At 43.8% G+C, this 12,423-nt stretch overlaps 1 protein-coding gene across 1 annotated transcript in view; it reads left to right on the top strand.

Annotated features, from left to right (window-relative positions):
• The first annotated feature begins 269 nt into the window (after nt 1-269).
• The window catches only part of PLA2G15 (phospholipase A2 group XV), a 29,141-nt gene continuing 16,987 nt past the window's right edge, over nt 270-12,423 (top strand). The window contains exons 1-2 of the mRNA XM_073307571.2: nt 270-526; nt 8,459-8,615. Coding sequence (XP_073163672.2) covers nt 352-526; nt 8,459-8,615 — 332 coding nt within the window. The 5' untranslated portion in view covers nt 270-351. The remainder of the gene's footprint in view (nt 527-8,458; nt 8,616-12,423) is intronic.

Raw genomic sequence — 12,423 nt, 5'->3', positions numbered from 1 at the left:
ACCAGGCACATACAGCGAGCTAAGGAGCCAAAGGACCATGGTCTGGGGCCCCGCCCAGCGCTCGCAGGCCGGGGCTGGCTGGCGCTTGGCTCGGCCTGCGATTGGACCTCTCTTGCGGGGAGCTGCGTGAATCAGCCTCTCTGCGGTCGGTGGGTAGCGCCCGGCAAAGGGATAGAGGCGCCTGATTGGCTGGGTGGGCTCGGGGCGTTGATTGGCTGGGTGGTTCGGTTTTCTTGGCCGCGTCGGGCGCGCGCCGCCTCAGTAGGCCCTGGCACCGGCTGCGTGGAGGGGCCCGTCCTCGAGCTGCCCTCCCGTCGCTGCTGCTGGCTCTCGGCGGCTGCGGCTCGCGGCATGAGCTGGGGAGATGGGGCCGGCGCTCGGGCCCCCCCTTTCCTCCTCCCCCCCCTCCTCCTCCTCCTCCTGCTGCTGCTCTCCCCCGGCGGCAGCTGCCTCCCGGGCTCCCGGGCGCGCCAGCAGGGCCGGGGCAGCGCCTCCCCCAGATCCCCGGGGCCGCCCGTCGTGCTGAGTAAGGGCGGGGGATGGGGTGGGGAGGGGGCGGCGGGAGGGTGGAAGGCTGGGGACAGGATTGGGTACAGAGGCTGGGGGGGCAGTGGGGGTGGGAGGCTGGGGGCTGAGGGGGAAGGCTGGGGACAGGATTGGGTACAGAGGCTGGGGGGGCAGTGGGGGTGGGAGGCTGGGGGCTGAGGGGGAAGGCTGGGGACAGGATTGGGTACAGAGGCTGGGGGGGCAGTGGGGGTGGGAGGCTGGGGGCTGAGGGGGAAGGCTGGGGACAGGATTGGGTACAGAGGCTGGGGGGGCAGTGGGGGAGGGGAGGGTGGAAGGCTGGGGACAGGATTGGGTACAGGAGGCTGAGGGGGCAGGGGCGTAGAAGGCTGGCGGGGAGTGGGGGTGGGAGGCTGGGGGGCGGGAGGGTGGAAGCTTGGTGACAGGATTGGGTACAGAAGGCTGTGGGGGTGGGAGGCTGGGGGCTGAGGAGGAAGGGTGGGGTGGGAGGCTGGGGAGCAGTCGGGGTGGACCAGTGGGGCAGAGGGCTGCAGATGAGGCCTGGGGTCAGTACGGAGGGGGGTGGAAGGTTGTCTGGGTGTCAGGTTAGTTCAGAAGGTCCAGGGTTAATTAATAGGGTATCGGTGAATTCCCGTTGTGTCTTGTTCTTCACTACTTCAGGTCAGGCAGCAAGCACTGCTTGGGCACTGGGCTACTTGTAGGATGGCCTTGCATGCAAGTCACCTGTATTACTATAAACACTTGGTTTGCAGGGCTGCTCTGAGTTAGGCCTTGTGTAGACCAGGGCTTAAGGGGTGATGTTCTTAAATGTAAACTTAACACACTTTAAATGTACCTCAGACAAGGCACACTGCCTTTGGGTAGCCTAGTCTTTAACTTCACTAGTTTAGTATGTATTAAAGGCAGTGTGCCTTGTCTGTATTAGGCTTTTGAAACTTTTTTTTTTGGGCTAATGCTTGTTAATGTCACATCTTTAAATCCTGCCCTAGACCAGGCTTTACTGTGCTTAACTGAACGTATTCAGATGCATATGTGCAGACTTGCAGTTATAGTTGAATGATCTCGGAAGGAAAAACGACCAACTATCATGTGTAATTCACTGTACATAGGACTGGACTACATTGAACATTTTTCCAGTTAAACTGCTGGTGTTATACTTCCCTGGGTGGACACTCTAATTCTGGAATAAGAGTGTCCCCATAGGGGAGTTACACCAGGGGAATAAGAGGGGCTTTTTTCAGTGTATTTTAAGCTGCTTCTGAAGTGGTATAAAGTAAACTGGCAAAAAGCAATTTCATAGCAGAAAAGTGTGTCTACGCAGGGAATTATAGTGAGATAACTAGCAGTTTAAATTTGCTCCTAACTTTGTATCTGACCTTCCCCACTTTTGGTTTACAGTATTGTGAACATGCCAAAACTGGGGTGTCCTTTTGTATGTTTCCTAATATGTAGTAATATTTTCTAGAGTTTAATGATTCTTCTTAAGTAGTGGAGAATTAAATAGGAGACTGTGATTCTGGTCATCTGTAAAGCACATTTTCCCCCTCCTTCATTTTTCTCCTCCCTTTATGCATTTCAAAACAGTGACTGAAAATTTACCAGACCTACTAACCAAAAGGTTAAACCACTAGCTAGGGGCCAATGCATGGGGGTGACACACTCAGTTCACACTTAGACTGTCTTAATCATATGGGTTGGAAATTTTTCTTAAAATGAAAATGTATATGCTGCTGAAGTTGATTCCTAAATCCCTTTGTTTACCAGAGCAAGCTTCCCACTTGTCAATGGGTGTGGGCAGTTAGATTTTTTTCAAACCCTGAATCAATTCAAGTCATGTTAACATGGGAAAACTCCCTTTCCCAAAACTTTTATTCAAGTTGAAACTTGTTCCTGAAAGAAGGAAGTGGGTTTCACAGTTGTTAGAAAGTAACATTAAGAATTCTACTTCATCACACAGCCCAGAAAAATCATTGCTGCTTGTTGCAGCAGCAAAGGGGTTACAAGTCCTTGCATCTGTGTTAATAAGCAATAAAAACCGAGAGGCAGAAGTTTCTTGGGTAAATATTAGGTGGTTTTGTTTTGTGTTTTTTTTTTCTTTTTTTTTTTTAAAAGCTTGTAGTAAGTGTAATTGTTTGAATATCGTTTCACTCCATTTAAAACAGTTGTCAGGCTTGTTTGCTCCTGAAACTTCCCAGTGCATATGCACACATTGCTGTCAATTGGAATAGAAATGGTAAAACGTACCTAATGTATTAAATAGGGGTGTATTTGTTCTTGATACTGATGCATGCCCCTATAAGGAATATATTCTGCATTTTCAGTATGCAAATGATGATGATGCTATTAACAAAAACTGATTTCCAGAGAAAAAAGCTGGGAAGAGTTTTTATTGGCTTGCCATAGATGTCAAGGTCTGTTTTGATTTACACAGATTAGTTGATGTGTTTAAAATGCTGCTGTTCAGAATTATTAATATTCCCTTGCTGCACAGACATTCTGAAAAAATGTATGTTGTACGTTAGTTTAGATAGTAACTTAGCTGCTGTCCAATGCATTGTATTGCTATGCAGATACTGTTACAGCTTTTAAGTAGATGTCTGGACACTTGGCTAGGATGGTATAAATGTGTGGTAGTGGGAAAAGTTCAGCATCAGTTTGCTGTAATTTTCTAAACTCATGAAATTAAGTGCAAGCAAAGCAATTTGCTGTGAGCCATGTTTGTGAAGATTAGGATGAAGCTTTTTTCCTAATCTACCCCACTTCTTCCTTGTTCCCTTTATAACACTGAATCTTAGTAATAAGCTTTACTTACATTCCAGTCCAAGCTTCTTCAGGATAAAGCTGACAGTGTAATAACCACTGATCCAAATCAGACTCCAACCACAAAGGAAGTAAATGAGATTGGGTAACAATCATGTGATAAACAGATGTTGTCCATGGGACTGTAATGCTGTTACTTATGAAACAGTTATGGGTATACGAATTCCTCAAGCATGGTAAAGGAATTTTCCTTAATTTATAAGATCTTGTTTCTTTTGTGACAGGTTTCAGAGCGGTAGCCATGTTAGTATTTATCAGCAGAAAGAACGAGGAGTACTTGTGGCACCTTAGACTAACAAATTTATGTGAGCATCAGCTTTCGTGAGCTAAAGCCCACTTCATCAGATGTCTGATGAAATGGGCTTTAGTCCACGAAAGCTTATGCTCACATAAATTTTAGTCTCTAAGGTGCCACAAGTACTCCTCGTTCTTTCTTTTGTGAGAAGAATCTAGCATAGATTCAATTGCTGAACGTGTATTTGGCAGGTGGGAGAGAAGAGATAATCAGATGAGTTGTCAGCCAGCATTTTAAAAATTAATAACTTGTCTTGACTATGTCTCTATTCTAATCTGTTCCTTTGCTCCCTTTTTCCAGCAAGCGTCTCACCTCACTTGCCACATGCCTGGTACAATCCTCAGGAAATAGAACTAACCTCCCCCTAACACCTCTAGTTAGGTTTTTGTAGTAAGGGTATATTCTCTTTTGTAGTCACCAGTGGAACTTCTGTAAACTTACATTAACATAATGAAGCTAGTAATTAAATGTCTAACTTGTTTCTTCATCCTCTGAATTGTGACCCTTCCTAATCCGCGCAGAAGTGTGATTGTTTAGCTGCTGTTTAGAAACAATGATTCCCTGGGTGAGAATAAGTGTCAGTTACCTATTTTGTTTTACACTGGAAAAGAGGACAATATCTTGTGAAGCATTTGGTAGGCCAGCCACTGAAACTGATCAGCCATGAGGAACTAACCTAAATATAAAAAGAAAAGGAGTACTTGTGGCACCTTAGAGACTAACAAATTTATTTGAGCATCAGCTTTCGTGAGCTGTAAGGTGCCCCAAGTACTTCTTTTCTTTTTGCAAATACAGACTAACATGGCTGCTACTCTGTAACCTAAATATAGTTATGTTTTTGTGCTTCTTTCTAGTTAAGAGCTTTGGTGCAGCAGCCAAAAAAGGCACAAGATTATTTGGAATAACTTGTGGCCAGTTAGGTCTATAAGCAGAGACGTAAACAGCAGTTTATGGGGTTCTGAGTTTGAACTTCAGTACTTTTTGAACTTTTATAATTTTTCAAGAATGTGATGCAGTGCTACAAGGCCCTCCTACTGAAGATAGCTACACTTTCCACTACATTAGTTTTTTTTAAATGACCTAAAGTAAATTCTGACCTGCTACTGTGCTTACACACACACTCTAAATGAAGTTGTTTATCAGAGGTCTAATGAGAGATGGGGTGGTTGATAGAGAAATACAGAGTAAAACATTTGAGACAGCAGGTCCAAATTCTTTTCTTCCCTCTCCCTACACCCTTCTTTACAGAATAGGCTAGGGCAGTGGTTCTCAACCTATTAATGTGTTACATGGACTGCAGGTTGAGAACCACAGCACCCTCCCCTATGCCAAGTGAACCCCTCCACAGAGTGGGGCAAGGAGCGGAGCCCTGGACATGGAGCTGGAAAGCCAGGACCTGGACCCTGACTCGGGCAGCCTAAAACCTGAGGGTGCTGCAGCACCCCTAGTTCCCAGTGTCCAACTACCCACAAACCTGCCCAGAGACCCACTCTACTGCCCCCGACCTCCTGTGTCACTCAACAGCCCCCTGCTGGTAGGAGCTCTCCAGCAGGTTTCCAGACCCTGTCGCCCCGTCCCCTTTCAGATCAAAGCAGCAAATTTTGAATTTTTTTTTAGCACACAGCTGGGCTGCAGCTGGGTGCTAATTGTGCTGCATGCAGGCCACGGGTTGAGAACCGCTGGGCTAGGGGAATAGATTGTTCACTCTCTTGCATACCCAACTGAAGTTCTTTATTGCTGGTGACTTTAAGAGAGACCTTTAGGAGTCTGTTTTAAACCATATATGTACCCCAAAATTTCCACAGAAAAGAACTGCAGGGTGGGGAGGAGGAGGTGGTGAGAGTTTAACTTTCTCCACACCCTGTAAGAGATTGCTGGCATCAGCAATTGCCGGTGGTCTGCTCTCAGTAGGCCAGTTTAAAATAGGAGCTCTTTTTCTCTCTCGACAGTTACTCCTGGGTCATCAGTCTCTCTCAGCACTTTACAAGCAAGTAAACCAAGTGGCTTGCATGTTCAGAGTGCTGCTCCAGTCTACCACTTTAGCATAGTGAGCTTCTTAGAAGGTTCAACTGATGAAGGAAAAATAGAGTAATGCTATAAACTAGCATGCCCTAAGGTTCAATACAAATAGCTGAACCGTGGCTGTTTTCCCTATTTCAAAGCCTCGTTCCTTAAAACGTCCAACCCAAAGATGCAGAAGTCAAGAAATAGATATGAAGCTGTTTATTGACTAGAGACAGTGCCAGAACTTTTATTTGCTCTTATAATTGAAGTTCTGGGTCTGCCTTGTTGATTGGAAGCTATGTATCCTGTTCAGTCTAATTTTTGCTGCTGTTTGTGGAAACTTATGTTCAGAGGCTGATTTCAGAAGCCTTCAGGCAAGTTATGCCAATTTATTGCAGAGGAGCTGTGCATGACCTTGCTTTTATTATAAGTTTGTTTTAAACAGACAATATGGCTGTCTTCACTTGGCTATACATGGTTCCCTGTTCGTCTGCAGTGATTGGGAAATCAGTTATTTCCAAGTGTTTTCCAAAAGTAGGAAAAAGTATGTGTATACGTGCAAAATCTTGTACAGTTTTATTATTTTAGAGGTGTGACTTCTTGGAAAGGAATATGTGGGAAGAATATTGCGTAAAAATTGTGTTGGTGGTTGTAACACATGTTAGCCTTTGGAGGAAAATTGGCAACACACAATTACTATTTTTTGGATAATAGGATTTTACTATTTGTACTGCCCTATGTTTTGATTGATTAGAGTTAGTTTTGTGTGGTGAAAAAAATCAAACTGTAAACTCTGCAGACCTGCATTTAAAAGCCTCGAGATGCCAGGTGTACATGCTGAAAAGTGTACAGCTGCACACACGCTGAATGGACTGTTAGGCCACTAGCTGGTAATCTGCAAAACCCACTTACACTTGCGAACACTCAGTTTCAGCCACAGTAAACGCACATGCATTTTTACATGTGGCCCTGGCTTTCTCATGTTTTGTAAACATGTCCCTAATTGTTTTCACTATTGCAAGTGAAGTTAAATGATGGTAGGAGGGGGAATAGAAAGTGGACTGGGAAGACCGTAGAAGGGAAATTTCAGAATGTTTATTTTTTGATCAAAAAGCTTAATGATAACTGTTGAGCAAACCTACTACTGCCTTTGGAGTCAGAATATTATTTGATTGTCTTTGCCACAACTTTCTCTATAGAAGTCTTTTAAATTGTTGTATATGTGAAAGTTAATCCATATTGGTTCTTGATTTGTCTGACGTAATCTATTCCAGACCAAAATCTGATTAATTTTTTTCTTTTACCTGAAATGCTTTAGACAGCCATATGGCCAGTCAGAATTAGAATAGCGGTGAATCTGACAAGTGTCGTAAAATGGAATGAATTGAGTCTAGTAGGAACTTGCATTGGTGCAGCACATGTACTGTTACGTCTCAAACAAAAAAAGGCAAATTCAATACATTTAAAATATCGCTGGGTAGGTGGCCTGGATTCTCCAAGAGTGCAAATAACCTCTCTTGCCGCGTAAGACATATGGGAAAGTAACAGTGTAATGCTGCCTGAGTTGAGTCTGTCAGAGCATTTTTGTTTGAGTTGCTCGATATCTTGCATGTTTTTAGTCTTCTCTATGCAAGTCTTGGCACTAATGGCTGTCAGCATTCGTTTGCATTTGTCAGTTTTTTGTGTTGGAGAGAATAATAAATTGCAGAAAAGGTAAAAATATCAGACCATTTGCATGCTGACTAGGGATAGATACAATAACAGTGTCAAGACTATAACATCAGTTCTAAAACCTGGATGCAAAGGACGCAAGAATATATGTGCACATTAGTAAACTACAACCCAACTAAGTTATGTGAAATGAGGCTGTTATGGCAACAGATACAAAGTAATGAAAATAAAGCTCCAATAATGAAGTAAAAGAAAAACAGATCCAAATTCATTTTTCTGTGGGTAGTGGTGAAAATGTTAAATAAGGAATTGCAATATTCTGAAGGAAAAAATTCTTTCTTCCAAAAGCCGTTGGATTACTCCGTACGGGACACAGAGGTTTTTGATAAGTCTTCGATACAATCTGATTAATTTTTAATTTAATTAACATGTGATACTCATGTTTTAAGATAGCTCCCCTCCCCCCGCCCCAAGAATTCTAATAGGTTGGTGAGGCATGCTTTGCCTTTACAAAAGCCCCAACGTTGTGTGTTCATCTGTGTGTGTGAGAATTCTGTTCTTTCCTATTGTTTCATCCAATTTGACTGATACAGAAGTTAGGTTTACTGGCCTGTAATTCCCTGGATTGCCTCTGGAGCCTTTTTAAAAAATCACTCTCGCATTAGCTATCCTCTAGTCATCTGGTATGGAGTCTGATTTACACATCACAGTTAGTAGTTCTGCAATTTCATATTCAAGTTTCTTCAGAACTCGTGGGTGAATACCATCTGGTCCTGGTGGCTTCTTACTGTTTAATTTATCAATTTATTCAAAAACCTCTACTTACACCTCAGTCTGGGACAGTTCTTCAGATTTGTCACTTAAAAAGAATGGCTCAGGTTTGGGAATCTCCCTCACATCCTCTGCAGTCAAAATTGATGCAAAGAATTCATTTAGCTTCTCCGCAACAGCCTTGTCTTCCAATAATAACGCCTTTCATACATTTACAAAATCTAGCAAGTATCTTTGCTGATGCTGTAATATAACTGCAGTCATACAGTGGTAGAGTAGCATGGAAAACAGCATATGTAATCACTAATTCAGTAACAGGTTTTGACTTGTAGTTTGGTATTAGTATATTTCTGCTTTTTATGTTTCTTGCAGTCCCAGGGGATTTGGGTAACCAGTTGGAAGCCAAATTGGACAAACCCACAGTGGTGCACTACCTTTGCTCCAAGAAGACAGACAGTTACTTTACGCTCTGGCTGAACTTAGAATTGCTTCTGCCTGTCATCATTGACTGCTGGATAGACAATATCAGGTAGGACCACAGCCCTATCAAGAGAAGTATGGAGTTCTTCAGATTTTTCCTGCACCCTTCCCATCAGGTGCAAACACCTTACATAAATATATGCAATCTAAAAATCTTTCTTCAAATTCATGAGTAGCAAGAAAATTTTTCACTAGCTGTTTGGGTGGTATGTGAGGGGAGGGAAGCCTTAGGTAGGAAAACGGGATAAAACTGAGGGATCTTCAGGTTGCATATCAAGAAAAGTCTCCTTTAAGTGCCTTTGTTCTAAAAAGTGGCATAACTCTACTGCCCCATAGGCTCTCAGGAATTCAACATGAATTTTCAATGCAGGTTCTTGAAAAAGAAACCTACAACTAGTAATTAAAATACCAAATCTGCTTCATTAGAATAGTTTTTAGCTTTAAAAATCTGTATGTGGCATTAGTGTCTTCCCTCATTAAACTTCTGATTGCTACTAGGTGTACAAAACTATTTAGCAAATCAAAATCCCCAGCTAGCAGATGTTAACTTCTTGTATAGTGCAGTACTATAAAAATACTGCTCTAGTACATTTCTAGCTGTTGTCTATGTACTGAACTCAAAAGGTGCTGGATTTGGCAAAAATCCATAATGTGGTTCCCTGGGTTGGCAGATAGATTGCTGAAGTCGGGGATGGCATTTTAACATTGTTACAAGCTCACGTTTTAGCCACTTGACTTTCAGAAATGTTCCTATGCTAATGAAATGAATCTACTATGATATTTTAAATGGAACTTTAAAGCAGCTCGGCATAATTTTTCTCACTCCTCTTCTCCACCTCAGGCAGAAGCCTCTGAAAACAAGACATCTTACACCATATCCTGAATGTCTACGTTGTGTCTAGGGGAAGCAAATTCTAGAGCTGAAGGGTTTTTAGGGAGTGTCCAGTCTCCAGGTCCAAATGTTCAAATCTAGGAGATCTTGGAGCACCGCAACTGCCTTAGCAGCAATGTAGGGATAGGCCAGTCACAACCCAAACTATACTGGAATTTCTGGATTGATGTCAGCACCTTCTGTTGCATGTGGAAATTGATAGACAGAAAGCTATTATTCATTTGAAAATTGTTTTCCGCTCTGTGGCTAATGCTATGAAGTAGGTAGGCATTTATATTCACTTGATAGTCCTAGGTAGAGTGCATTGCAGTACTCCAGTATGGAAGTCATAAAGGCTAACATTTACACTGGAGAAATTGGCCAGATGAAAAAGATGTTTTTGGCCATAGTCACTTGGAGCCCCTAAATGAGGATCTGAAAGTATCTCCAACAAACTAATCTTGCCCCTTCCTGCCCACTGGGGGAGGCAGGATCCAATATTTTACAATATCCCTTTATTTAAAAATAGCCCAACACTAAATACTTTCCTTTTGAATATAAAAATGTATGTTTTGACGGCCCTGTTCCCTTGTAGTGGATACATAAACACCTTTTGGACACAAAAATGGTCCCCCTTAGGGCTTATCCACACTGGACTCTTTTTTTTTTTTTTTTTTTTTTTTTTTTTTTTACCTTCAAAGGATGATTCCTGCAGGTGGGGAGTGTGCACAGCAGTCTTTACAAATGTGTTAAGTACCTTTGGAGGTAAAAAAAATAGTCTAATGTACACAATCTGAGGGTGTCTTTTCACTACAGAGTTCACTGAGCTCTTACATGAGTGTTTAACCCCTTTCCTTCCCCATTACAATCCTCTAACCCAGTGGTTTTCAAACTTTTTTTTCTGGTGACCCAGTTGAAGAAAATTGTTGATGCCCACTACCCAATGGAGCTGGGGATGAGAGGTTTGAGGTGTGGGAGGGGCTCAGGGCTGGGCAGAGGGTTTGGGTGCAGGGATAAGGGCTGTGGGGTGGGGCTGGGGATAAGGGGTTTGGGGTGCAGGGGGGGGCTCAGGGCTGGGGCAGGGAATTGGGGTGCATGGAGGTGGTCAGGGCTTTGGACTGGGGGTACAGGCTCTGGGGTGGGGCTGGCAATGAGCGGTTTGGGGGGGAGCTCAGGGCTGGGGTAGGGGATTGGGAAATGGGTTTACCTCGGGTGGCTCCCCATCAGCAGCGCAGCAGGGGTGCAATGGCAGGCTTCCTGCCTGTCCTGGCACCACGGACCACACAGTGCCCTGGAAGTGGCCAGCAGGTCTGGCTCCTAGGCTGAGGCGCACAAGCAGCTCCGCGCGGCTCTTGTTCACAGGCAAACACCCCCCAGCTCCCATTGGCCAGTTCCCATCTAATGGGAGTGCACGGCCAGGGCTCAGGCCGAGAGCAGTGTGTGGAGCCCCATGGCCAGCACTTCCCCCCCCACCCCCTCATTGTAGGAGCCGGATCTGCTGCTGACTGCTTCCGGGGCACAGCATGGTGCCAGAACAGGTAGGGACTAGCCTGCCTTAGCCGGGCAGCACAACAGATGGGACTTTTATGGCCTGGTTGGCGGTGCTGACTAGAGCTGCTGTGACCCAGTGCCTTACATTCCACAATCCAGTATGAGGTTGCGACCTGCAGTTTGAAAGCCACTGCTCTAACCAAGTTTGGTGCTTTTAATCTAGATTAGCTGACCTGACTTGAGTACAGGCTAGAACTCTGTCTGGTAACCTGCCCATCTTGCAGGATGCAGACTAAAATCGCTCCAGAGCTGATAGTCTCTGACTTTCTTGAGTGTCCCTGCATAGACATGTCCTGAGAGATGGCTTTTTTTAATGCTGTTGCCTAGAAGGCACCGCATGCTGTAAATAAATATTTTGAAGCAGATCTGATGACAGCTTGGGTAAAGTCCAGTTCTATTTTGTAAAGTAAACAGGGCGCCTAACTATGTTAATGGCTTCCTTGGTCTCAGACTTTAGACTGGTTCTCCAGCACAGTTAAGGACTCATCTGCACTGCACTTGTACTATGTCAAAGGACAAATATTATAACCAGGTCACCCAACAAGGTTATATTTGTAGTGTAACTGTATTCTTAAGTGGCTTTTTGGAAGCTGTTTCATTACTATTTGATGAATGACCAGAGAGAAATCTAGCAAATAGAACAGCCTAATAGAGAAGCATGGATACTCACAACAATTCCCTTTTCTGGGGGCCCTGGGCCGACAGAAATCTTACTGAAATCTAGGTTTGCATTACCTAAGATCAGTTTTACAGTTAATTGTTCTGAGCATTTGTTCTCTGCCAGATTACTCAAAATAGCTTAATTATTTCACTTATTGTAGAGACAAACAAATGTTTGGCTTACAAACTTGAAGTATCAAGTAAAACAGTTAGACTGGTTGTTGTGGGGGTAAAAAAAATCTGCATTCCAGACACTTCACAACTTCTTGAGATGCATGGAACCTGAACAGGAGCTACAAAATACTTAATGTCTGTCCGTCCTTGTAATTTTTGTTTCCCAAGAGGCCTTTGCTTTACTGCTGGTTATGGCTTTTCAAATACTCCTTCCAGCTGGACAGCTATTCCATTATTCTATTAGCTTACTTCTATTAAGGGGACCTATGCTGAAGTTTCCTTTTAGTGCTCTATTGTCTACTATTGCATTACTTTCTTACATTCATAACAAGTTTCTCTAGCTTCATGCCAGACGCAGACTGACACATCCCCGAACTGTACAAGGCATTTCATACGGTCTCCCTGGGACTGAAGTCTGCTCGCTTTACCGTACACCCAGTTTCTACAGCCTGAAGATAGAGCTCTGTACTCTTACTTTCAGAAACGAAGTAGAAGAGTACAAAAAACTTTGTTTGCACTGTGTGTTACCACTTGTGTATTGAAGTGCCCTTGTAGTAGTGTCTGGCTTTGTGCTGCTCCATGTAGGTAGTACTTCTTAATC

The sequence above is a fragment of the Lepidochelys kempii genome, chromosome 12 (assembly GCF_965140285.1).
Source record: "Lepidochelys kempii isolate rLepKem1 chromosome 12, rLepKem1.hap1, whole genome shotgun sequence".
Lineage (NCBI taxonomy): Eukaryota > Metazoa > Chordata > Testudines > Cheloniidae > Lepidochelys > Lepidochelys kempii.
This window is presented reverse-complemented; position numbering and strand designations above follow the sequence as displayed.